Below are 26,450 nucleotides of genomic sequence, written 5' to 3'. Positions count from 1 at the left end.
AGTAGCAGGAACCAAACGGGGATCAGATGGGTACACAGAACTGACGCTTACACGCAATGTAAAAGAAATATGGCTTAGTATAGAATGTTCTTTTTGTGGGGTGAGTTCGTTGATAACTGAGAAAGAAAAACAACACGAAATGAACGAGGATAAGATGAATACACAGAACTGGTGCCTATGCCCAATGTAGGAGAAACATGGCTTAGTAGAACATTTTAGTGGGTGAGTTGGTTTATAAATGCAAAGGAAAAACGGTTGGAGGAAACAAACAGGGATGAGACAAGTACACAGAACTGCCACTTACACCAAATGTAAAAGACGTATGGCTTACTATAGGAAATTCGTTTGGGGGGGGGGGGGGGGGGGGTGAGTTCATTCATTACTGAGAAGGAAAAATTTTAACACAAAACGAACATGGATGAGACGAATACATAGAACTGGTGCTTATGCCCAATGTAGTTGAAATGTGGCTCAGTAGACCATTTGTGTGGGCGAGCTGGTTCATAACTGAGAAGATAAAACAGTAGCGTGGAACAAACAAGGACAGGACGAATACAAAGAACTGGTGCTTACGTCCAATGTAGGAGAAATATATAGAAAGTTTTGGAGGGGGGGATAAGGTTATAACTGAGAAGGAAAAATGGTAACACAAAATGAACAAGGACGAGACGAATACACAGAACTGGTGCTTATGCCCAATGTAGGAGAAATATGACTCGGTAGACCATTTGTGTGGGCATATTGGTTCATAACTGAGAAGGAAAACAGTAGTGTGGAACAAACAAGGACGAGACGACTACACAGAACTGGTGCTTACGCCCAATGTAGGAGAAATATGACTTAGTAGACCATTTGCGTGGGCTAGTTGGTTCATAATTGAGAAGGAAAAACAGTAGTGTGGAACAAACAAGGACGAGACAAATACCCAGAACTAGTGCTTATGCCCACTGTAGGAGAAATGTGACTTGGTAGACCATTTGTGTGGGTGAATTGGTTCATAACTGAGAAGGAAAACAGTAGTGTGGAACAAACAAGGATGAGACGACTACACAGAACTGGTGCTTATGCCCAATGTAGTATAAATATGGCTTAGTAGACCATTTGTGTGGGCGAGTTGGTTCATAACTGAGAAGGAACAATGGTAACACAGAACAAACAAAGGCAAGACGAATACAGAGAACTGGTGCTTATGCCCAATGTAGGAGAAATATGGCTTAGTAGAACATTTTCGTGGGTGAGTTGGTTCATAAATGAGAAGGAAAAACGGTTGCAGGAAACAAACAGGGACGAGACGAACACACAGAACTGGTGCTTACGCTCAGTGTAGGAGAAATGTGACTTAGTAGACCATTTCTGTGGGCGAGTTTGTTCGTAAATGAGAAGGAAAAACAGTAGCATGGAACAAACAAGGACGAGACGAATACCCAGAACTAGTGCTTATGCCCAATGTAGGAGAAATATGACTTAGTAGACCATTTGTGTGGGCGAGTTGGTTCGTAACTGAGAAGGAAAGACAGTAGTGTGGAACAAACAAGGACGAGATGAATACACAGAACTAGTGCTTATGCCCAATGTAGGAAAAATATGACTTAGTAGACCATTTGCGTGGGCGAGTTTGTTCATAAATGAGAAGGAAAAACAGTAGCATGGAACAAACAAGGACGAGACGAATACCCAGAACTGGGGCTTATGCCCTATGTAGGAGAAATATGACTTAGTAGACCATTTGCGTGGGCGAGTTTGTTCATAAATGAGAAGGAAAAACGGTCATATTTCTCCTACATTGGGCGTAAGCGTCGGCTAGTGGAATGCATAATGTGGTTTTAGTTGCCAAGCATGCACAACGTCAGTAGGTAGTGGGGAAGCCCAGGAGGCAGGGCCCATTGTCGCAATCTCATAATTGACGTCATCGAGGTGACTCTATACGTTGCAGGACCTGGTGTAACAGGAGAGAAGCTTCTCTTATAGACCCACACAGTGACATGGCGACCAGAGGAGAGCTAGAAAGCCCAGTGTGAAGTCCGTGCCTCTGTGCTGGCTGTCTTATTGAGCATTCTGGGATAATTGCAATGCAGAGAGTTGTTCGTGGACAAATTGACAAGCTGCATAGGGTCTAGAAATGACATCCCTGACGTATTCCTTAGAAAAGTGGGCAGCTGAAGGAAGTAGAGTCTTTAAAGCCAATGCAACATGTTGCCCAAAGAGCAACTAAGTTGGCAAATATCCAGTGGTGTCATTCTGGGATTGATTGCACGAAATGTTTACAAACAGTAGTGCCGCATGACTGGCCACATGGGGCACTTTGCACATATTTGCACATTTAGAAAAACACTTTTACGTAGAACGTATTGAGCAATGGAAAGCTTAAATAAGTTTAATTATGTAATTAAGCAGAATACAAAAAATAATCTGCACGTCTTCAAGCGACGGCAAACAACATTACCTTGGTTCTGTGCAGCTACGTGGCATTTGCATATATTTAAATCTTGGTGCATGATAGTTGGAACACCCTACACATAGTTCGAGACCCAGACAAAAAACTAAGGCGGGCTAGCAAAGAGTGGTTTGGTTTTAAATTAGGTGCACACTTGATCTGAGGGTGTGTTAGTAGATAAATACTGCCAAATGAATGGGCTGTGTGTTGTAGCATTTTTTATAAGCGTAACTTACTTTGTCTCTTGGCTTTGCAGTCATTGTTTCCTTGCCAGATATATTTGTGAATATATGTAGATAACTTGCATGGGCCACTGGGTACATGTCCCAATAGACAACTTGTTGCTCTGGCCTCTATTAGGCCAATGCTGCTGTCTGGCCTAATAGACAACTTGGACTATGTGCCCACTTCTGGCCACTCTCCCAGAATGGGTGTGCCACTGTGATGCATGGGGTTTGAAGCTGTAAATGTATATTTAGGTATGTGTTGTATTTCTGTATGCATAACCTGTCATTAACATTCGTCTGTCAACAGGCATCGTACCTCACCTTTGTCCTCGTGATGCAGACAGCTAGCAGCTACCGGCGGTGACGCTGTGCTCCTCTCATCTGCTACTTATGCTGCCTCGCTAACTCTGACAAGCTTCACCTCATTTAGGCTGCAAGATTGCATTGTATCTCTGGGTTTTTCTGCCTCTTGTTTATTCAACTCCAATAGAACTTGCTCTTGGTCTAGTTTCTTGCTGAGTGACATAAAAGCACACACACAAAAGGAAGACACATACGTCGTCTTGTGTGTGTTCTCTTTGCCTTCTGCTTGCCTGCTTTTCACGGCAGTTATGTCACTTAATTTGATTCACTGAATAATTCAATCAATTTTGTTGGCTTCATTAGTGTCAGATTAATGGCATTCGACTGTATTTGGAACATTCTCATTTGTGATTGTATTGACATGGTTACATCAGTAATGTTTCCTGTTCAGTAAATGAGTGCTCCGCCATGCAGGTGTTCAAGGATCACAGTTACCCAATCGCCTCAGCACAAGACCACCGCAGCTCAAACCTGCTTGTTGATGCTGTTGATGGGCTGGATGGAGTGTCAAATACCGGTTCCTTTGGCAGTGCAAGCACTTCAGATGATGCCAGTGAGGAAGAAACTGAGATGACCGTTATCCGAAGGCACCCAATCACACGGGCCAAGAGGGCGCTCAGCCACAAGTCTAAGGGTGCGTCCGGTGAGGGGCTCACGCTGAGGGCACACATTTACCAAAGTGTTTTGCACCTCAGAGTCTTCGACACTGGTGGCAGTGGACTCTGATTCCGAGACTGATGAGAACGTCCTGCAGAGGATTGCACATGCGTTTGGGCACCTCTTCTCGGACCACAGCAGTGACGACGAGCGGAGTGATAATGAGGCTGCTGTCGAGCCTAAGTCCGAGTCCGAAGAGACTGAAATGGCTGACAACGAGCTCTCTACTGCAGATGACCGGCCAGTATTTCTTGAGAAAGGTGCTCAGAGATTCATGTTGATACAATAAATGAAGCGTGGCAGCAGAAAGAAGAGCATAATTATATTCCTTTGGACATATTCCTTTGGATTTGAAGATAAATCACTTTCTACATTCTTTGACCCGACTAGTAGCAAATAATGAGGTAATCTATGTGTTGCCTTTTCAGATTTTAATGACGAAGGCATACGTCAATTAAATTTACATATCATGCTCCCAAATTTTTCTACTACTGAACCTATATTCATATTGGGAGTGAAAAAGGTGCAAACAGTGACTGTATATATTCTGGAAAGTTTTTTTGGAGCTCTTGGACTTTCTTTAGACTTGCCAATTTCAATTTGTTTGCTGCAGGTGATGCTCGGGACGGAGCAGAAGACACCTTGAGCGAGACTCCTCTTGCAACATACATCCTTGCTGACTCTCGGGACCATCTTAACATCAATATCACCTCCACTGCAGCCAGAATTTTCTTCAAGTTGTGGAATGTAGGCCACATTTCTTTTTTAGTCTTTTGATATTTCTAAAAAGACACATTAGATTGAAAAATCAATTTACTTAGAGTCAAATCTCAATATAATCAAATACTTTTTGCTGAAAACTTTCTTATGTTGAAAATGTGAATTAAGTTTATATGTTTCACAAGTTTCCAATAGACCTTATTTCAGCGTAAATGACATCTCTAAGCAGTTTGAATAAAATCTTACAAGAAAATTTAATTTCATTCATTTCATTTTTATTCCTTAATGACCCCGTAACGGGATATTACATAAGGGGTCACATGACACAAATTTCATGATAATATCATGATCAAATTCACTGGTTGACATTTTGTATGTTAAATGTGTAATGCACAGGGACATCAGGAGAGAGCAAAGTTGCATGCCATGTCTTGTGGTCAAAACTGGCATTGGATGATCCTAAATGCATCATTGCTAGCAATTAGGGCTGCACTTTAATATATTCTAGGATTCTGATGCTGTAGTGAGGTGTGATGCTCCATGCAGTACAGTGAAACCTTGTTAAACTGTAGTTGGCCGGAGCTAGGAAAAGTATGTACTAAACGGTAGTAGTGCTTAACCGAAATAGCATGAGATTGCCCACTTACCTGTCAAAAATGGAACTCGGGGAGAGTGCGATGAAAGGGCAAAAACATGCAGTATTTATTCATTTCGCGCGACAAAAGTCTGCTATTTTCATTTGATGCAGTGGTGGCCTAGCAGCGACGACAGCGGCCTCAAACTTACTGAAGCTGCGAGCCAGCTTTTCGGCCAGCCCCCTCTTCTCGGCAAATGCTCACATTGCAGATTTCTCGTTGGCGTTGCATATTCTCCTTGCACGGGCACAGTAGCGCTGCAGAAGTCGCGGGGCGCCTTTTTCATTGCAGGGTGCTTTTCTCGTTGCGACGATTGCATTCATGAGGCTGATGTAATGTGCAGCTTCTGCCACTGTCGGGCCTGAATGGTCCATGCTGTCGCTTTCCATGTTGTCATCATCACTGTCGTTAGGCGACACTTTGGCAACAACAGAGGCAATGATGGCCAAAAGTTGAACCTCGTAGCCATCATCGCTCCGCAGTCACAGCAGCGCTGCCAAGCAACTTCTCTGCATTCCGAATGCTGCACACCGTAGTCAATGGTAGATCCCTGTCACGTTCCAGCACCGACTTCTTCAGGCCACATTCGATAGCATGAACAATGTCCAATTTTGTTTCTATGCTGAGCACCCGTTGTTTTTATCCGAGCTTCGGCATGACGTGAGTGCTAGCTTGCACAATGCCACAACGCTCTTTGGCAAGGCAGTGAAATGATGTTGATGTTTATGTGGCTTCAGGCACAAATGCACAGGACACTTGGAGGCTGTTGTTCTGATCTCTGAGGCTTGTTGTTCTGCTGGGCCGCCCGATGGGGATGGTGCACCGCCGTGATTGCGAGACGAAAAGAGGAAACACTATATGTTAACCGATATGTATGCAGTAAGCTGGTATGGTCTATGCAGATACAAAATGCATTATTTTCAATGGCCACTGAATCGGGGATTTAACTCTACTGCTTTTACAACGAAGCTACTGTATAAGTGGGTATGGTTTAATGAGGTTTTATTGTACACTGTAACAACAATATGCAAGGCGGCAATGTACACCGCAGCAATAATGTGCAATGCAACTGCTTGGCCTCACTGGTGGTAAGAAAGAAAAGGCTCTTTCTTTGCACCAAACAGAGCAATGTGGAACACATCTATAGCACGTTACTTTAAATACATACCACAAGGTACCAGTTTCATGCAATTTCTGTACAAAGCAAACTTAGGCTACAATTGAAGTGTGCAGGTAGAGTTGAATCATTAACATTGAGCGATGTGATTAATAATACAGTTAAACCTTGATATAACGAACTTCAATATAACGAAATTCTTCATATAACGAAGGATTTAACTTTTCATAACCTCTTGTCCATAGAAAAGCATGTATTTAGAACCTCAATATAACGAAGTGTGTTTGTATGCCATTTCAATATAATGAAATTTCACTGCCGCTGCAAAGGAATGTCGAGACAATAAATGGAAGCTTCCACGGACACAGATGGTCAAATGATTTAATTACAAGTGGCTGTTTGCAAACGCACCTCTCAAATAGCGTGCTACGCGACAAGAGCCACTGCTGAAGTGGAGCCGCATCATGTTCCATATAAAGTCCAAGTGCGATAAGATCCTATCACGCCCTGCTCACTGTGTGCTTTAGGTGCTGTCGCATGTTACATGACCTAGGCACTGCCGATGCCGGAACGCCTTACAAGCACGACTGCACACTCTTGTGACCAAACACCAAAAGCCCCTTTTATTACACAGAACACACATGCCACGACCTTGCAGCACATATAGACTGGATGCACCCTCTGTCGCAGCTCACACAATTGTCATTGCGTAAATCAAGTGTTCACTCACGAGGGGTCGCTACACTCCCCCTTCTCAGCCTGAAAGGCATGTTGCGATCACAAGTCCAGCCTTTCGGGCTTCTTGACAATTCGGCAAGTCCACATTCGATAGGTGTGTTGATCCATTGGCTCTTCTCATGGATATTTGCCCACTGGTGCTGCATCGATGTCTTCAAGGGCGACGAGGTACTATCACTTGACTTCATGTTTAAGGGCACCAGGTGTCTACAGTTTCTCTGGATCACTCCTGTTGGTGTTTCGATTATGTGCGACTGAGGTCTCTGCACCGGGCTACCGCTTTGGCTACACAAGGGATACCTTGTATCCACACTTCTTCTCCTGGTTCCAAAGAGCGTAACTGCCTGACTGCATGATGCCTGTTGAAATTGTATGCTTGCTTTTTCTTGACTGTATCGTCCTTCTTCCTGAACTTGAACATGGGCGGCCATTTTGGAGTTACTGCGTCATTGACCTTTGGAACTGTTGTCCTCAAATGTCTGCCCATCAACAGCTGTGCTGGGCTGTAGCCTGTAACACCGGGTGTATCTCAGTGTCATAAGAGCCAAGTAAACATCCTGCGACTTTGAGATCATATCTTTCATGGTGCGCACTATTTGCTCCACTACCCCGTTGGCTTGTGGGTAATGCGTACTTGCAGTGACGTGCAAAAAGCCATATGCTTTACTAAAGGGTATGAAAGCTTCAGCAGCAAATTGTGGCTAATTGTCAGAAACCACAATGAAGGTTATACCAAAACGAGCAGAACAACTCTTATGGCAGTAATCACTGCTTGCAACGTTGTTGAGGATAGGCTCATCACTTCCAGAAACTGCGAGGAGTAATCTGCAAGGATCATGTATTGCTTGCCCTTGAGTTCAAAAAGATCCACGCCTACTCACTCCCAAGGACCCTTGGGTGCAGGAGTAGACACTAAGCTAAGTAGAAGCTCACTGTGCTGGACTCTTGTTTGCACACAATTCATGCAACCAGTCACCATCTTCTCTATTTCACTGTTGATAGTGTGCCACCATACCGAATCATGCGCTAGGGCCTTGCATACCTTGGTGTCCCTCGGGAATCTTCAGCAGCATAGCTTTCTGGAGGGCCTTAGGAACCACTATTCTGCAGTCTTCCAGCAGAAGTTCTTTGACGACAGATAAGCTGCCTCATTCTTTCCAATAGTCGAGCAGTAGTTGAGGCACATCCGATGGATGGTCCGGCCAGCCACCTTTGCACAATTTGAGAAGACCCACACAAACAGCATCTTCTTGCTAGTGTTTGAGGAGGGCATCCACAGTCATTGCTATAGCTTCTGTGGCTTCTATAACTGCAACCTCTCCCTCCAGGCATTATGTGTCTTGGTTTCTCTTTGATGCAACAGTTGGAGCACGTGACAGGGTATATGCAGTTGCCAAGAGCTTTCTGGGACATACAAACATTTTACTGGTACTGTAATGGCATGAGCCTCATTCAAAATCTTTGAATGTGTGGTAGCATCATGTCCAGCTCTGCCTTACCCAACGTTACTAGACTAGCTTCAGTTTTCAAACTCGGCACCGTTGCGCGGAACCGCCACCCGTTCGCACCTTCGTGGCACTGCAGTCGCGCCCAGCTTCACTTCCTCTCTAGCCGGCTATGCGGGCGGGCCGAACTAAGCACACGGTGCAGCATTGGTGTTTTCTGTGGTTCGTTATTGACGGCAAATTTCAGCAAGCATATCATCCGCCAAACTGTAGCCTTCGCCGAGTTTGTTAAGAATCATAATTCATCTCTTAGCAGCGTAACATTGGGTGTGCCACAGGGCGCTTGTTTATCGCCTCTACTTTTCCTCATCTACATCAATGACTTATCTGCTAACATTAAGAATAAATTACGTCTTTTCGTGGATGACTGTGTCCTATATTCCCCAATCAAAGGCTTGAATGACATCACCGCACTACAACAGGATCTCGATTCCATCACAGTATGGTGCGAGAAATGGTACATGCCGCTTAACCTTACTAAATGCAAAGCTCTGTCATTCACCCGCAACCACAGCTTATTAACCAGTCACACCTAAACCATAAATTCAGCTCCTACCAATAATGCCCTGTCTTATAAATATCTTGGTGTTCACATGACAGCGACACTGTCATGGGCAACTCACATTGACACCATCTGTTCTAATGCTTCATGCACCCTTAGATATTTAAAATGCAACCTGAAAGCCGCATCACCAGAAATTAGAAAGCTAGCATATCTAACATTCGTACGTCAGCAGTTAGAATATGCGTCATCTATCCGGCACCCTTCCCAATCGTATCTAACCTATGACATAGAAGCGATACAAGATCACGCTGCTCGGTTTATAACTTCCAATTACTCTCGTGATACCAGCATAACCGCACTAAAACGTACACTTGAACTACCATCACTTGCTTCCCGCCGGATCATCTCTTGTCTCTGCTTGCTTCACACCTTTTATTACCATCCACCCTCCAGGCATTCATTCAGACACAAGTTGCTGCTGCGCTGTCATCTGCCCTACCTCCGCAGCCTGCAGCTGGACCGCTAACTTAAGGTGCCATTGTCACCCGGCCTTACGCTCCGCCAGCTCCTGATGCCTACCGGGCCACCGGCACCTTCCATGTGCCGCCGCCACCTTCGCGTTCAATTGTCGTCCCTTACTCGGCCGCTGGAGCCCCTCTCGTCAACCCATGGCGTACACCTGATAACCGGCCAATATGCTATTCCCGCCATTTTCCAGGCCACGTAGCAAGATTCTGCCGCCGTCGCATCCCCCATTTACTCGACAGTAGGGGCACCTCAAGCTACAGGCCTGCTCAACTTCCGCGTCAGGACCCATCTAACCTTCCTCCGGACTCGTCTTACAGTCGCCTCCCCTTCGATTCACGCCAGTCACCTTCCCCACATCGCTGATCCAATTCCCCGATGGTTCGCCAACCTAGCCCAGCCCAAGAGGAAAACTAACAGTCGCAGTTCCAGAGGCAAGAAGTGCGTTTACATTGAACATTTCAAGGCCTCATTCTGCCTTGGCGAACGAAATTACTGTCCGTAGACGGCGTCACCGTACACGCACTTATCGACACCAGAGCCGCCGTTTCTATTATTAGTGAGAAGCTTTGTCGCAATTTGAACAAAGTGACTCTTCCCCTTACCTCTCTTTCTCTGCGTACGGCAACCTCGCATCACATTCAGCCTTTGCACACCCGGGTCATGCACAGCCCGGGTCGTCATTCAAATCGTCATGTATGCTATCGAACTTGTCGTCCTACCTCGTTTCTCGCACAATGTTATTCTTGGATGGAATTTCCTATCTGTCAATCAAGCTCTTAACGACTGCACTAGTGCCGAACTTACGTTATCAGTGCTGTGCTTTGACCCTGACGACCATTATTCTCCTAAAGTTGTTGCCGCCTCTGACATCAATATCGCACCTTTCTCTGCCGCTCTGGTTCCTGTGTCATGTAACTCTGCTGCAAACCCATCTGTTCTCCTTACGCCGTCGGCCACTTGTGCGCGTTGCCGAAACTTTCTGCTTCCATTTGCTGTCATCACTTTTTGCGACAGTTCTGCTGCCCTTTACATGTGCAATCCGTCTGCCTGCCCATCATCCCTACTCTGCGGCGAGTGCCTGGGTGCCTCTGAAGCTTTCGATTGCGTTCTCCCGGCCACCATGTTTGGTGATACGGTATCACTTCCGATTTGTGCCGTCACTCCTCCAACCGCGGCCGATGCCCCTGTAGTCGTCTTCGCTTGTGCCATCGATGCAGAACTCACACCTGCGCAGCACACAGAAATCATCAAGCTCCTCCAACGTTTTCGTTCCTCATTTGACCTTGACCAACCATCCTTGGGCCGAGCGTCCGCAGTCGTTTACCGTATCGACACCAGTCAACAAACACCATTGCGCCAGCGTCCGTATCGGGTGTCGGCTGCTGAATGCCGTATCATCAACCAGCACGTTGATGACAAGCTGGAGCGTGGCATCATCCAGCCCTCTAACAGTCCCTCAGCATCTCCGGTTGTCCTTGTTAAAAAAAAAAAGATGGCTCCTTTTGGTTATGCATCGACTATCGCCGCCTTAACCGAATAACGCGCAAAGATGTCTATCCTCTGCCGCGCATCGACAATGCCTTGGACAGTCTGCAGGGAGCGGAATTCTTTTCCTCGCTGCATCTACGCTCCGGGTGCTGGCAAGTGCCAATGGCAGAGGCCGATCGCCAGAAGACAGCCTTTTTAACTCCTGATGGGCCATATGAATTTACCGTCAGGCCATTCGGCCTCTGCAACGCGCCTGCCACTTTTGAGCGAATGATGGACACCATTCTTTGAGGGCTGAAGTGGAAAACGTGCCTCTGTTATTTAGATGACATTGTGGTCTTTTCCACTGACTTTGCGTCGCACCTCAGCCGCCTGGAACAAGTCCTTACGTGCCTCTCCACTGCAGGACTGCAACTAAATTTGAAGAAATTCCACTTCGGCGCTCACACGCTTAGTATTCTCGGCCATGTAGTTTCAAAAGACGGTATCCTCCTGGACCCCACGAAACTTAGCGCCATATCTGAGTTCCCTAAACCAACCACCACGAAAGAGCTTCTCAGCTTCATCGGCCTGTGCGCATATTTCTGATGCTTCATCCGTAACTTTGCTTCTATCATTGCCCCCTTGACGCAGCTTCTCACCGGCAGCTCTGACCTATCAGCCTGGTCCCCGACGTGTGACGACGCATTCCAAGAACTGCGACGCATTCTCACCTCTCCTCCAGTACTGCGACACTTCGATCCCTCTGCTACAGCTGAGATCCATACGGACGCTAGTGGTGTCGGGCTTGGTGCTGTTCTTGCCAAACGCAAGGATGGCTTCGAAGAGTATGTTGTCGCATATGCCAGCCGCACCCTTACCAAAGCCGAGGCGAACTACTCTGTTACTGAGAAGGAATGTCTAGCCATCATTTGGGCTATCAGAAAATTTCATCCTTATTTGTACAGGCGTCCATTTGACATTGTGACCGACCATCATGCCCTATGCTGGTTATCTTCACTAAAATATCCAGCTGGTCGGCTCGCCCGTTGGGCATTGTGCCTACAAGTGTGCAAAATCCGCGTTGTTTATTGCTCAGGCCGAAAGCATTCAGACGCAGACACTCTGTCCCGGTCACCCCTCCCCTCTGGTCCTGTCGACTCGTATATTTCCACCTAAGGAGCCTTCGCCCTCAACATTTCCAACTTGCCATCAGAGCAGCGCAAAGACCCGTGGATCTCTTCGCTTATTGACTTCCTGTCTAGCCAGTCGCCAGCACTGATCTCTCAGACGCTCCGTCGTCAAGCCACGCACTTCATAATTCGGGATAACCTGCTGTACTGCCGCAACTACAATTCGAGCATCCGCAAGTGGTTTCTTGTTATAACCCAACACCTCCGATCCGACATCTGCGCCACGTTCAACGACGACCTACAATGCGGCCACGCTGGTGTATTAAAGACATACTCTCGCCTCCAGCTTTGGTACTGGCGCGGTATGTGCCGTTTCATTCGCCAGTATGTTCGGTCATGCCCCATATGCCAACGGCGCAAGACACCACCTCAACATGCCACCGGCCCCTTGCAATCTTTACCATGCCCCGCACGTATGTTCGACCGCGTCCGCATTGACCTTTTACGGTCCGCTTCCCAACACTCCAAGCGGCAACTGCTGAATTATTGATTATATCGACCACATCACGTGGTACACTGGAACTTCAGCCCTAGCATCTGCCACAGCAAAAGCCGTCGCTAGTTTTATCATTCAAAACCTGCTTTTACGCCATGGAGCACCTCGAGAATTACTGAGCGACCGTGGTCGCGTTTTCCTCTCAGATGTCATTTCAGCATTGCTAAAGGAGTGTCGCATCATTCACCGCACTACCACGGCATGTCGTCCTCAAGATAATGGGATGACGGAACATTTCAACCACACCTTTGGCAACATGTTGGCCATGTATGTTTCATCTGACCACTCGAATTGGGATCGCATTCTGCCTTTCGTCACCTACACTTACAATACTGCCACGCAAAGCACCACTGGGTTCTCCTCTTTCTTTCTCCTTTACGGACATGAACCTTCGTGCACTATGGACACGATTCTACCTTGCCCGTCAGATGCTTCGGAGTGGACGACTGTTTCTAGAGCGGTTGCTTACGCCGAAGAATGTCGCCAGCTCGCTCGTTCGTTCACATCCCAGGACCAGTGGCGCCAAAAGCATCGCCACGATTCATCTACTATGGCTGCGTACTTTGCTCCTGGCTCGCTGGTCTGATTGTGGGTTCCCTCTACTCCTCTAGGCTTTTCTTCTAAGCTGCTCTCCAAGTACCACGGTCCTTATCGGGTACTGAAACAAACATCTGCAGTCAACTACCTCATCGAGCCAATGGAAATGCCTTGCAACCAGCGTCGTCGTGGCCAGGAGATTGTTCACGTCTCCCAGCTCAAGCAGTGCCATGACCCCCCTGTGTGCTCCTGTCCTTAGGTCGCCAGGATGGCTACGCTTTCCGTGCGGAGTGATTGTACTGAAGGCAGTGGGCACGGTGCTGGTGAAAGAGAAGACGACAACGAGAAGTGCTTGCTTCCCCGTTTCTATATAGCGCCGACTTGTTTAAGCCTACCGCTATAGCCTAGAACTAGCGCTGCTAGGCGAACACCCCCGTTGCAATATCTGCGAAGTACACTTCGATCTTGAGTGGGCGTTCACCATTGCGTGGGTAGGGTGCATGAGGCAAAAAGCCCTCCGTGGCCAAGGTAAGGACATGCCCTGCAGAAGTGGTTGGCGTCCTCGCAGTGGCCTTCGATGGAGAGAACGCCAAAACTTCACTCCTTCGAGGTTGTGCTTTGTTTATGACTGGTGTACTGCAAGGCTGGAAGTTGGCAGTTGATTGGTCAACAATGTGCCGACTGTGTGTCTTGGTATGGATAATGTTGCACAGCTTCTATTTCTGAGCATGGTTGGCCCACTGATAACTATAAGTAGTGGTATGGCTTATATTTTTGTCTATTGCTAAGTGATTTTATTGAGATACCCATTAGTTCCACTATAATTCAGTTTGATAGCCCGGTGTTATCTCTGACTATTAAACCTCAAATTATGTCCGCTATTGTTTTGGTTGGATAGCCATCTTGAGGCACATTCACGCTGTTGGTGCCTTTGTGGTATGTCCACACTATTGACATGCATGCGCAGCTTGTGCAAGGAGGGTCAGAGGGTCTCCAAGATGCGAGTGCATTGGCATCAAGAAATATGAAGCTGCATGGATGCACCACCTACGCTATGCCTCAGTGGCAGAGCCAGTGCAGTATTCTGCCTTTCACTTCTGTCATGAGCATTGCATAGATGCGCAGTATAAGCAGACTAGCATTGCTGCTGAACTGATGTGTGTATGCACTGGTCTGAGCTGTACGAGCAATAAACATCAAGCTAATGTTGTCTAATATTTTAATGAGCACTGGCCAATCCCGATAGTTTCCTGTCATCTCATCTTGTGCACCATCGAGGTGCGACGCCTGCAATGCCACTGGTGGTGCTCTTCACGCCAGCGTGGCAAGATGCCTGGCAGCTGTCGGGGCACTGTTTCTTCTGCCCAACAGCGTTGTGTGCTATGTTGAGCGAGTATGTCACACCCGCATACAGTTGAAACATCGTCCAAAGAGTTCAAGATCAATGCTAAACCTTGCTATAGCTGTTGATGAACACAAAACTGTCAAATTTGTTATGTGCTTCTTTTAACTAATTTTTTTTCTGCCATCTACCATGATTGCCCTTCGAACTTTTTATATGTGCCTAATTTTTATTATTGCAAAAGTCTTGTATTAATGGAAATGACTTGTGTTTGTGGTTCCAGCATTCTTTATGAATAGCCAGTTTCCCAGTATTGTGGACTGTAGAAAATGTGTGTATCAATGCTATTGCAAATCTTAAGGAAAAGTACACCATGTTTGTTGTTGCTAAACATTTTGATTCTTTAGGATGTCCAGGAGAGAAAGATGGTCTGTCCACAACACCGTCATGTGTCCCAGGAAGCTGTTATAGTTGACAACTTGCTGGGCCCAGAGTCACTCCTCTCTGTGCTTGTCAAAGTAAGCATATAAGTATACTTACCCTTTTCTATGTTTGCCATCTTGTTTCACTCGGGTCATTTTCACTTGCTGCTGATACTAGTGCTCTACCTTAAAATTTGCATGGCAACATTCAAGTGCAGCTCCGAGTACATTGGTGAATTGTCATGTATGCGCTGTTTTATTTCGAGAAGGTGACTGCTTTTACTGGATTGCCACTGTTGCCAAGTTATCACTCTCGAGAAAGACATGCTTAGTGTATGTGAAGCTTTACAAATGTCTTCACCAAATCAAGAATTAGGAAGCCGTGTCTAATCAAGTTGCAAGTATGATGTGAATAGTGTTAGTGGTGTAAGTTTTCAAATCTAGGTACATTACAGAGCACGAGTCATTGCTCTGGAACATATGGTAATGTGTGCATAAATTCACTGGACTGACTCGAGCTGTGAGACTAGATTTGACAACTGCATATTGTGCTCACCACTGCTGTCGTCACTTTATTGTTTCTGATTTTTCTGGGCGTGCCATGGTGAATTGTCAGGCTCATTATTTATTCACCATCACTACACCATGACAATGTATTGGCCTTGTAATTTTGGTTTTCTCTTGCCAGTAAGCTAGTGTTCACTGTTGTGTTTAATGGCTCTGTTCAGATATGTTATCACTAGGCCATTACTTTTTGTAAGCTGTGGAACTTGCAAAATGTCTACCTCAGGGAAATTCAAGGATTTGATGGATATAGGAATTTAATGTTGGCTGTAAATTATCTGTTGTGAATGGTCATGGGGAAGAAATGCTTACCTGTAGGCATCTGGTCTTGTTAGTACATAAGGAAGACTATCTTTGGTACCATCTGGCCTGGTATGCAAGATGACATTGACTCTAGTATACGTGCTTATAGGAAGTGTCTCGTGTGCTGTGCCATGGGAGTACATGCACACAGGGACCAAGTGACATGGAGGCACTTTGCAGCTCAATGAAAGAACACACCTCCTTTATTGCGCACAAATATATATAGACTCGAGAAGTCACAGGTGGCATCACGTACTGATGGCAGCCTAACACATGGGCTAAACTGTGGTGAAGTTCCGCTTCACAAGTTTGAACGGTCCGGTGGAAAGGCCTCATTGTCCTGGCCTCGCTGGCCATGATAATGATTCCTGTGTGCTTGCCCTATCTGACTTACGCGACATCAGCTGCACCGACCAGCATTGAGATGAATTTCTAAAGCTCATCATTCAGCAACTCTGTTCTGCACATTTCAACCCTTCTCTATGTCAGTATGTCCTGCACAATGAAGTTATATACTGTTGCAACATGAAACCTGACTGGCCGGAAGTTTTGCTAGTTATTCCTCGACACCTGCATACCACCAGTCTTCAACATCTACACGATGCTCAAACTTCGGGACACCTCGGTTCCTCACGCACCTACAACCGCGTGGGACAGCGGTTCTTTTGGCCTGGCTTGTATCGTTCTGTGTGCTAATACGTTGCTGCCTTTGAGTACTGTCAACAGCGCAAACATCCTGCTCTTCCACAGGCTGGCCTGCTTCAACCTGTCGACATTTCATCGGAGCCCTTCTTTCGCATCAGCCTTGACTTGCTCAGACCTTTCCCTACGTCAGTATCCGCCAACAAATGCACTGCCGTCGCAACTGACTATACAATCAAATATGATCTGATTATGCCCAGTAGCTGCCCAGTGACTGTGCTACAGATGTTGCAGACTTACTGCTCAGTGACGTCATTCTTGAACATGGGGCCCCGCACCAGCTCCTTACGGATTGTGGCCGCAATTTCCTAGCGAAGGTCATTAATGAAATTCCTTGTAGCTGCTGTACTGCCTTACGACAGCCTGCCATCCACAGATCTTACTGAGTGCCTCAGCTGAACTCCCTAGGATATCCCCGTACCCACCGCATGTGCTCAAGAATTCATCTCTCGAGCCAGAATAGCTCACCAGGTTGCTCACACTAGGCTATGTGCGTTGCAAACCTCCCAAAAAGAATGCTATGATAACCGGCACCATGAAGTCGAGTACCCTCCTAAACTCCTGTCTTACTCTGGATGCCGTCTTGACGCAAAGGCCTGTGCAAGAAGCTCCTCCCTCACTACACTGGACCCTACAAAGTTCTCCGCAAGTTTAAAGACGTTGCCTACCTCATCACTCTGCTTCCACATCGCCCGTCTTCTTTTATGTGTGCTACTGACGTTGTCCATGTGTCGTGGCTAAAACGCTACTTCACCAGCAGTGAGAGAGAGAGAGAGAACAACTTTATTGAAAATGCCTGCAGAATCGGTTAGGCTCCCTCCACGCGGGGAGGAGAAGCTTTTACCGCGACGCGGCCACTATGTCAGTCTCGTGCGTTGTGCTCCTCGAGGTCTTGGTCCCTCGCTACTTCTGGGGGTCCGAGAGGGCCGCCGCCCCCTTCCTGGGGGTGCTGCCCCCTTTCTCCTTGGTTTCGCTCGGTCGCTGCCTCTCTAGAGCTGCCGAGACCTGCTGGACAGCCTTGAGTTGTGTCTCTTGATCATAGCTCCTCGTTGCAGCCTCTAGCTGCGGCGGGATCGTCGTCTTCTCGCTGGCTTCTCGCGGGTTTACGCTACAGTCCCAAAGGATGTGAGCCACGGTGGCTCTCTCCTTTGCGCACAGTCTACACATGTCACTCGCATACACACTCAGACACACGTGCTTAGCTAGCACCGGGGTGAACAGGGACCCCATCTGTAACTATCTGTATAACACTGCCTCCTTCCGGGTAAGCCCCGGTTGAGGTGGCGGCATAGTCTGTCTGTTCAGTCTGTACCACTTCACTATTTTGTTGAAGGTGGTCATCTTGTCCTAGGCACTGCACCGCGACCAACACTCCGAGTCGGCCGTGCTTGCAGCTGCGCGGTTGGTTAGTCCTCGTGCGGACGAGTTGGCCGTCTTGTTGTGGTTCACGTTCCCGCGTTCCGACACGTCACTGCCCATGTGGGCCGGAAACCACTTGATCACCACAGCACTTTTGCGTCCAATGTCTTCGACCTTGCGCATTATGCGCGCTGCCTCACTACATACCCTACCCTAGGCGTAGTTCTTCACGGCCATTCTAGAGTCACACAACACTGTAATGCATCTGGGGTCGGAGACGGCCAAGGCGATGGCCACCTCCTCCGCCCGGTGCGCTTCTCGAGTCTGGACGCTCGCCGCCGTCTTCGTTACAGCCGTCGATGCCCCGACAACCACCGCTGCATATGCGTCGCTGCTCCCTCGATTCTGCACCGCATCCACGTAGACGGCGCCTTCTTCTCTGGCGTGGAGGTCCACGAGAGTCCTGGCCCTCGCCAACCTCCGCTCCTTGTTGTGCTCGGGGTTCACGTTCCTCGGGATCAGGCAGACCCTGAGCTTTCTGTTGATGCTATCCGGTATAGGTACGTCTTTCTGCTGCTTGCCTTCCCTCGGTTCAAGGCCAAGGTCCCGCAGTATCTGTCTTCCGGTTCTCGTTTCAGAGAGACGCTCAAGTTGCGCTGTTTTGTGTGCTTCGGCTATTTCGTCCAGTGTGTTGTGGACTCCAGCAGTGATGACTGATTTTAGAAGGTGCTGTGGTGGCGCTTAGTCCGCCGGGAGTGATGTTACGAGGCATCACGTATGAGCGCATGCCCTTAATGGACTGCTTCGCTCCGTGAAGAGAAAGAAGACAGGACATACCGTGTGAGATGCTGTGAACCATTCTGCGGTAGCAGCAGCCTGTAAATATTGTAATATATGGTTACATCCTTTCCCCGTGTACTCGTGAGTATATTTGTATATACTCAGTATACAGTATACAGTATATTTTGTCTTCTTAATGTTTAGGAGTCATTTATTGGCGTGGAATCAATCATAAATTAGCCTCCTTTTTTTTTTTGTTAGCGGCACGAAAAGCTTCAGCCATGAACCCATGTACGCAAATGAGAGCAGTGTCATCTGCATACATGACAGGATTGAAGTTATGTAGCATTAATGGAAGGTCATTCACATATGATGAAAATAAAATGGGTCCGAACACGGATCCTTGGAGGACACACAGTGTAACTGGGAAAGGATCTGAATTAGCGACAAAATCAAACCATTTGTTATATGTTTGTAGGACAGTTTATATATTTTAATGCTGTATGTCTGTAGCATTGAAAACATTGCTGTTACTCTCATTGCTTTCATGCAGAAGCAAATAATCTTTGGAACTTGATGACTCAATTAAATAAAAGCCGCGCTTTGATGACATGCAGCAACTTGCGACCGACAACCGCCATTTTTTAATATTTCTGCCTGTTGAACATAGGCTAATGGAGTTTGTAGGCCTCCTAGCGAGGAGTAAACTTGCCAGAAGATGGATTGGATGAGCCGACAGAAATCTCTAACATGTGACTCCTCAGCATGACCTCTGAGCTAAGGCAATGCTGCCCACAGTGCGCTCAAAAATTCCAGAGGCAGTGTGCTGGGACAATCACCAGGGTCACGTGTTTCTGCTTAAGTGGTGCTAACAAGAAAACCATTGTGCTAAAATTGCTTCAGTGGTATATACTGCTCACATATAACAAATTTAGCCAAAGTGTAATTTCGTTTCAGTTGGCCTTAAATGGACACTAAAGAAAAATTTGAGGTGCAGTAGTAAAATCTAGGGGTGTGCGAATGCCGAATAGTAGATATTGAATTGAATAGCAAATTGAATCAAGAAAGAAAAGCTGAATATGAAGCGAATGTCAGAAAATGTTTCGCAAAACTTAATGCTACAAATCTTCGGCAAAAAAATACGATGCTGCACATGCTTGCTTGGGAGTATTCCTGCATTGCATAACAAGAATGTAGGAAGCTATCAGTAATTTAGGTACATAGAAATCAAGATGTACAGTACGATCTACTCTTACTAACTCTTGTTACCATGCCTATAGAACTTGATCAATTTGATCGAAAGTTTTTCTACACGTTGTTGAACATTTATTGTTAACCACTTTTGGGCAGATTGGGGAGTCTGAAAAGAAAAGCTTGACTGGGGGTATAGTTGAAACCACGATGGAACAATATGAGAAGAGTATGAACTCTAGCATCCAAGTGAGAGAAAAGACTTGCTAATGTTGCATGTCGGGGTTCCGCCGGCTTGGCATATGTGCATTATAAAAGCATGCCCAGTATAATATGTAATATAGTGTGCACCGAAGCTTGTTTTCGTGCATTTCTTTTCTTTTCAAGTACTGACTATGGACTGTCTATGGTGAGAAATGTGGTAAAGCAAACTTAGGCACGTATTAATGGGCATAAAAAACACGGATATCGAGGCGGCTGCTCCACTTGGTGGTTTGTAGTACATTAATTTATCTCCCGATGTAATAATGACAACCGCTAAACGAAGCTAGAAACACAAATTCAATACAGCCGTATGCCTATGCTAGACCCTTAGTCGAATCACATTGGTGGGGAATTGCAAAAAGACACATTCTTACACATATCAGCATAACACGCAGATGCTACACGTATGCTGTCTCTGGCATGATGTGCTGCTGCAAGATGAACCAAAAGGAGCTTGGTGCAATGTTTGTTTTTTTTTTGCATCCTTTATTTTTTTTCTTTTAGGGATTGTAACAGCCAAATTCATGGCACTTTCACTTTGTGCATTTAATAGCGGCTCTCTCAGCTTAAGTATCTCAAAAGAGCATGGTCAGCATTTATTGCTTTTAAGTATTATGCCCGTAGTCTATGCTGTATTGTTGCATAGTTTGCACACCTACATGCTGGGAAACGGGGCCCTCGTTGTTGTATGAGGCATTGGCTTAAACCTCACATTTAATGAATAATTGAGTGCTCATCAACAACCAAGTTGTGAATGTTAATTTTTGCTTGCCACCTTTTCGTCCAACTTATTTGATCGTGCATGTGAACTCGCACAGTTTCTAGGAGGGTGAGCCTGTCGTTGGGAAGTTGTACACTTGTAGCAATGAAATAAACCCATTCAGGCAGGCATGTTCCTTATCCATGCCAGAGAGTGTATTCACAATAACGCAAGTAGTATAGATAGTGTTTGAATTGAACTTATGTGATTCGATGTAGCAACTTAGAAACCATTAAATGTCATGATTGTTTTGGGGGCACCTGTGAGAGTACAAGCGTTTACTGAACAGAGATGACACGGGCGTTTGCAAATGCACCCAGGGCGCAGACACCACAGAGATCAAGAGCTACAGAACATGCACAAAAAAAAAAACTTTTTATTGGCGGTTGCGGCAAGAACTTGGGAACATATCTTTATGCATTGTAACCACAAACTAGATTGTGCTGTGCTGTCCATTCATTTCACACAACTTCGTCCTCGAAATGTTTTTCGCAGACATAGTCTGTTGGCTGAATAGAAATGAGCCTCCCTCGAGATTGCATGCACTGTTCAGACAATCATGAATGTCTTTAATCTTTTGGCACAAGAAACTGGACTTTTCCTTGCACGACTTGTACCCTGTATTACAACACGGGTAGGCTTGCGCAAATGTTCAATATTTTTGAGTAGTTGAACGAATAATGTGCTATTCGATATTCGCTTCGATTTTAATTTTGTTATCCGGAAATTTCGAAGTATTCGGCTCAAACGAATAGCCACACGCGGCAGGGAGAAGGCATTTTCGGAAGTTTCGGTTTTGGATTCAGTAATACTTTTTCCAATCCAATCCAATCCAAACCAAGCCAGGAAAACAGAACTATACTCAGAACAACGGCGTACAAAAATGCATCTCATCGGCGTGGTGGTGTGGTCGATTGCATTTAGTGGGCGACTCTGTCTCTGCCGCTGCGGCATTGGATCAATCCCAGCCGCCTTCGACCACTCTAGAGAGCACCATGTGGCCAGCAATCCAATTTGGAACTTTTTTGTAAAGATTCCACTGGGAACGGAAGCTCGATGTCTTAAATGCAAGGCAATCTTGAAGACCCGGACAAGTACGACAACAACCCTAGCAACGCATTTAAGGACACACCTGGACTTGCACAAGGACTACCAAGAGAAGCGGGACGCACGCGAAAGGCCATCCAAGCTCAAGGGGGCAAGCAAGGCAAGTGGTCAACAGCCATCCATAGCTGATAGTTTCAAGCCGAAAATGAAAGCATCGGCCCCAAAAGCCCAACAGATGACAAAAATGATAGCTCACTTCGTAGCTCGGGGTATGCACCCCTACAACATTGTCGAAGAACCGGGTTTCCTCGTCATGATGAAGTTCGCTGTGCCGGATTATGCTGTGCCGTCTCGGACAACGTTCTCGAGAGCCATTATTCCAGACCTCTACGCATCAAGCAAAGAGAAGGTGAAAAAGAAGCTCGGGGACATTTTTGCAAGCGGAGTGGAGTCGCTTTCAATCACAACTGATGGTTGGACATCGCAGGCAAATGACAGCTACGTTTGTGTAACTCATCACGTCATGGACAGTGACTTCGTGCAACATGTGCATGCATTGGCTTGCACGGAGATGACAGACTCTCACACTGCAGAAAATCTCGAGCTATTTATCGCAGGTGTCATCGAGAAGTGGGAACTTCCAGCCCACAATACTGTGCCGATCTTCGTCGTTACAGATAATGGAAGGAACTTTACTTCTGCAGTAGCCCGGTCGTCCTGGAGTGGTGTGCAGTGTTTCGGGCACACCCTTCAGTTGTGTGTCAGTGATGCCAAAAGAGAAGTGTCAGGGTTTTTGCAGCTCTGTGCTAAGGCCAGAGCAATTATGGCTAGATACAAACGGAGTGCCAAGGCCCGAGGACGGCTTCAGGAAATTCAGAAAAACATGCAGCTGGACCCTCTTGAGGTTATACAAGATGTCCCGACGCGATGGAACAGTGAGCGTGCCATGATGGCCAGGCTCGTGAAGCTCCGTACGGTCATCACTGTAGAACTTTTAGAATATGACGCAGTTCTAAACTTGAACGCAAGTGAGTGGAAGCTTATGAATGCAGCAGTGCAAGTCTTGAAGCCACTTGACCATGCCACAACTGAACTGTCTGGGGACAGATATCCCACGCTGTCACAAGTCATTCCCCTTTTGCAGTGTACCGAGGTGGTTCTAGCTGTACATGTTTCTGAAGGTGGTGAGGCAGCATTGCTTGCCTCAAGCCTTTTGCGTAGCATCAAGACGAGGTTCCGTGATATCAAGATGTCACGCCTTCCTGCATTGGCAATGTTGGTCGATCCTAGATACAAAGATGTCTGTTTTGCTGAATGACCTGCAAAGCAATGGGCATTCACTCTACTCACAATGGCAGCAGAAGAGACTGTGCCAGTTGATCAACATGGTACAGCAACAAGTGAGAACAGCACCTGCTCTGCAGACCCATCGGGGGACTCTGTGTGGAGTGCTTTTACACACCTCAGTTCGCATGCACGTTATCAGTCAAGCCGTACAATCTTGGGCAAGGTTGCTGGGTACTTGAAGGCCCCCCTTCTTTCCCAGTCCGAAGACCCCTTGTGTGGTGGAAAAGCAAGGGCAGCCACCTTTACCCAACCCTGGTTGCAGCTGCCCGTAGGTATCTTTCGATACCAGCCACCCAGACAAGAAGTGAAAAACTTTTTTCGACTGCAGGAGCCGTTGTAAGCTGCAGAAGGGAGCACCTCAAACCCCAGCATGAGGAACAGCTAGTGTTCTTGCACGAAAATTTGTAGGTTTTCGTAAATGATCAAGTTGTTTACTTTCCTTGAATAAATCCCAGACCTTAGCCCTCTGTCGTTTTTTTTTTTCTTTACTTGCTACTATTCGAAGTACAGTATTCGCTTCGAAATTATTCGAGAAGAATTGCTATTCGCTTCGAATTTGCTTCGAACCAAAAAAGCACTATTCACACAAGTCTAAATACGGGACAAAGCATTTTCCCCCCATTATGACTTAAAAAGCTCAACACATCCCTCAGAAAGCACATGCAAAATGACTGTGTGCTCTCATTTTCTCATTACCTCAATGTAAAGATGGCGCAGCCCTCGCAGGTCCCAAATTACTCGTGCCATCTACTGATTGATCATCAGAAACTATACCTAGTTCTGGAGATGCTCTTTCCACAGTGCTGCCGCACAGTTCCTACACCTCTCATATTCTTCCACTGTGGTCGAAACTACTCTTGAGTGCTCTTAGCAATGTGGAGGGCCACGGCAAGTTAGAGCGATGCTCGTTTACCCTACCCCCCTTATTTGAATGTTCACTATTTGATTCGATGCGGTTATATGTCAGTATTTTCACTCCCCTAGTAGAAACACATATCAATTCCAGAAAAACCACTTATACCATGAGGAAAGGCTTGGTAAGCCAGAAAAGACATAAAAATGAAAGACAGGTGGAAACGTTGCTTGGAGTTTTCACACCAGCTCGACATGACATCATGGGTTTTAATAGCAACTGCTAAGGCCTAGTTACCTTGCTGAAAGTTGCGTAATTAAGAATGTGCACTCGTATTTTTTATGAAAAAAAGAACATGTGTCCAAAACAAGGGAATTTTTATGCATACATAAGATAACTGTGCAGCATATAGCAGCTGTCTGCCGTGAAGCCCATACACTTCCTCACAAAGTTTACCCCACCAACATAGAGATTATGTATGTAAGACTAGCTATGCAGCTATTTTTCTTCTTCTGTGACTATAGCTTTCATGAAGGACCAAGCAGGACTTACCTGTGATCCTATATTTGACAAATGTAGGCCCAACAGTTTAGTTTATGACCTACACTGTGCACACAGGTGGTTTATTATCATGGACGTCAGCAACTGTATACAGCGCATTCATCTACACCTCATGGACATGAGAGAATTTTACGATGTTAAGGACACCAGGTTGCACTAGCTAGAACTTGAAATCAGTCAGTGTATAAGTTCAAAAGACACAAATTGTAAAGCTAATTTCCTTAGCAAAGAGATGCATCACACTCTGATTTTCACAACCCAGTCAAGTGGGCCGTGCATTGGGTACCTGCTGAAGAGTGTGACTTCTAGTTCATGCTTACACGAAAATTTCTGAGCAACCCTATCTAGTCTTTCTTCAATTTCCTCTTTCAAACAGCAGGTAACTATAATGATATGCTGGATGTGAAAAGTGTACTGTGCGGTTTATAGAAAATGCTACAGACTGGCATTGTCACATCATCGAAGAACAGCAATGTCCGAAGCTCCAAGTCTTTCGTCCCTGGTTTCGTAATTCTTGCAAGCGAGCCTGGCGAGTTTGTAAGCATGATCTGGCCACACTAAGGATTCAAGGTCTGTTCAAGTCATCAGAGGCATTCCTACTGACTCTAGAAAGGGCAACCATTGGACTCATGTAGTCAGCGAGAAGAATTCACACGAACACAGCGTGGATTTGGTGCAGAAAGTAAACGCTGCCATCAATGGTGTCATTGCTGATTAAGGTGATGCTTTTTTATCCTAAGAAGTTCATGGACATCATGCCGCTGGACAGAAAATCTCTGTAAAGGCCATTACATGGTTGCATGTAACATGTAGCATGTAGAAACATGGTTGCAACAAAGTGTTGATGTCTTCAGAAGCTGGCTGGTTCTTTTATGCCAATACAAAGACAAAGGCCACAGGGAACCCTTTCTCAAGCTAATGTTCATGAAACCTTTGCTGGATGGCTATGCACTTGTCATATGGACAAGAACTCGTTTGCTAAGATATATATGAACGAAAGCCGCTTTCTGGTATTTAGGAGACGCATTGAAGAGCTATTACTCTCTAAAAAAAAATTGGCTTTTGCTTAAGCTTGTCTATAACGTTTTGTTAGGTTTCCAGAAAAAATTCTGGTTGTACAAAATATTTGTTTCAGTGGCATAGATTTTTGCAACACTAATGAATACAGTAGAACGTTGTTCATACATTCAGAAAAAATAAATGCAAGAACGGACTACTAGGGAGAGCATATAATCCGAAGTTATTAAAAACACAGCTATAGTGGACATCTTGATAATGTGAAGTGTTGCATGAATTGTTGCAGCACGAGACGCCAACGCATATCGATCTGGTGTGGGCCGAGTGTCCCAAGGTTGTGGGGATTGCACGCGCATCCCGATATCTCCGGAGCGGCCACGCGGTTATCACGCGATAATCACGTGCTCGCTCGCGGATGGTAGCGGGGAGAGTGCACCTTCGCCGCTCCCGCTGCTCTTCGCGCCTGGCCGCGACGCTGCAGCCAAGGCACCTCGTTCCCTCCTTTCCCTTTCTTGGAACCGGGGAGACTCCCTCTCTGCCGCTCGGGGAGAAGCGCTATTCCCCCGTTGCACCGTTGTCTTTCGGCTGAGGAGCTTGCGACAGGCCGCATCTCAATTCAGCCGCTGAGACCGCCGCACGCCGTCCCCCTGTTGCGCTCGGCCTTTGTGAGCGACTGACCGCCCCAGGGCCCGAGCGCGGATCCACTCTGGGTGAGCTGAACTCTTATCAGCCTCTTTTGTGGTTCCCACATTGTGCGGTTATTTTGCCCCAGACGCGCGGAATGCTCCGCCGCTGTGGTTTTGTTTTGTGTTGTAT

The 26,450-nt window shown here is 46.4% G+C and overlaps 1 protein-coding gene across 2 annotated transcripts in view; it reads left to right on the top strand.

Moving 5' to 3' along the window:
• LOC126521192 (intermembrane lipid transfer protein VPS13A-like) overlaps positions 1–26,450 on the top strand; it is an 820,642-nt gene that overhangs the window by 350,847 nt on the left and 443,345 nt on the right. For both annotated transcript variants that reach the window (XM_050169804.3, XM_055065737.2), the window contains 4 exons: positions 3,439–3,658; positions 3,720–3,941; positions 4,295–4,428; positions 14,872–14,982. In XM_050169804.3, coding sequence (XP_050025761.2) covers positions 3,439–3,658; positions 3,720–3,941; positions 4,295–4,428; positions 14,872–14,982 — 687 coding nt within the window. The remainder of the gene's footprint in view (positions 1–3,438; positions 3,659–3,719; positions 3,942–4,294; positions 4,429–14,871; positions 14,983–26,450) is intronic.

Source organism: Dermacentor andersoni, chromosome 6 (genome assembly GCF_023375885.2).
Source record: "Dermacentor andersoni chromosome 6, qqDerAnde1_hic_scaffold, whole genome shotgun sequence".
In the NCBI taxonomy this organism is placed as follows: domain Eukaryota; kingdom Metazoa; phylum Arthropoda; class Arachnida; order Ixodida; family Ixodidae; genus Dermacentor; species Dermacentor andersoni.
Note: the sequence above shows the minus strand (reverse complement) of the source record. Positions and strands in the feature narration are given on the sequence as shown.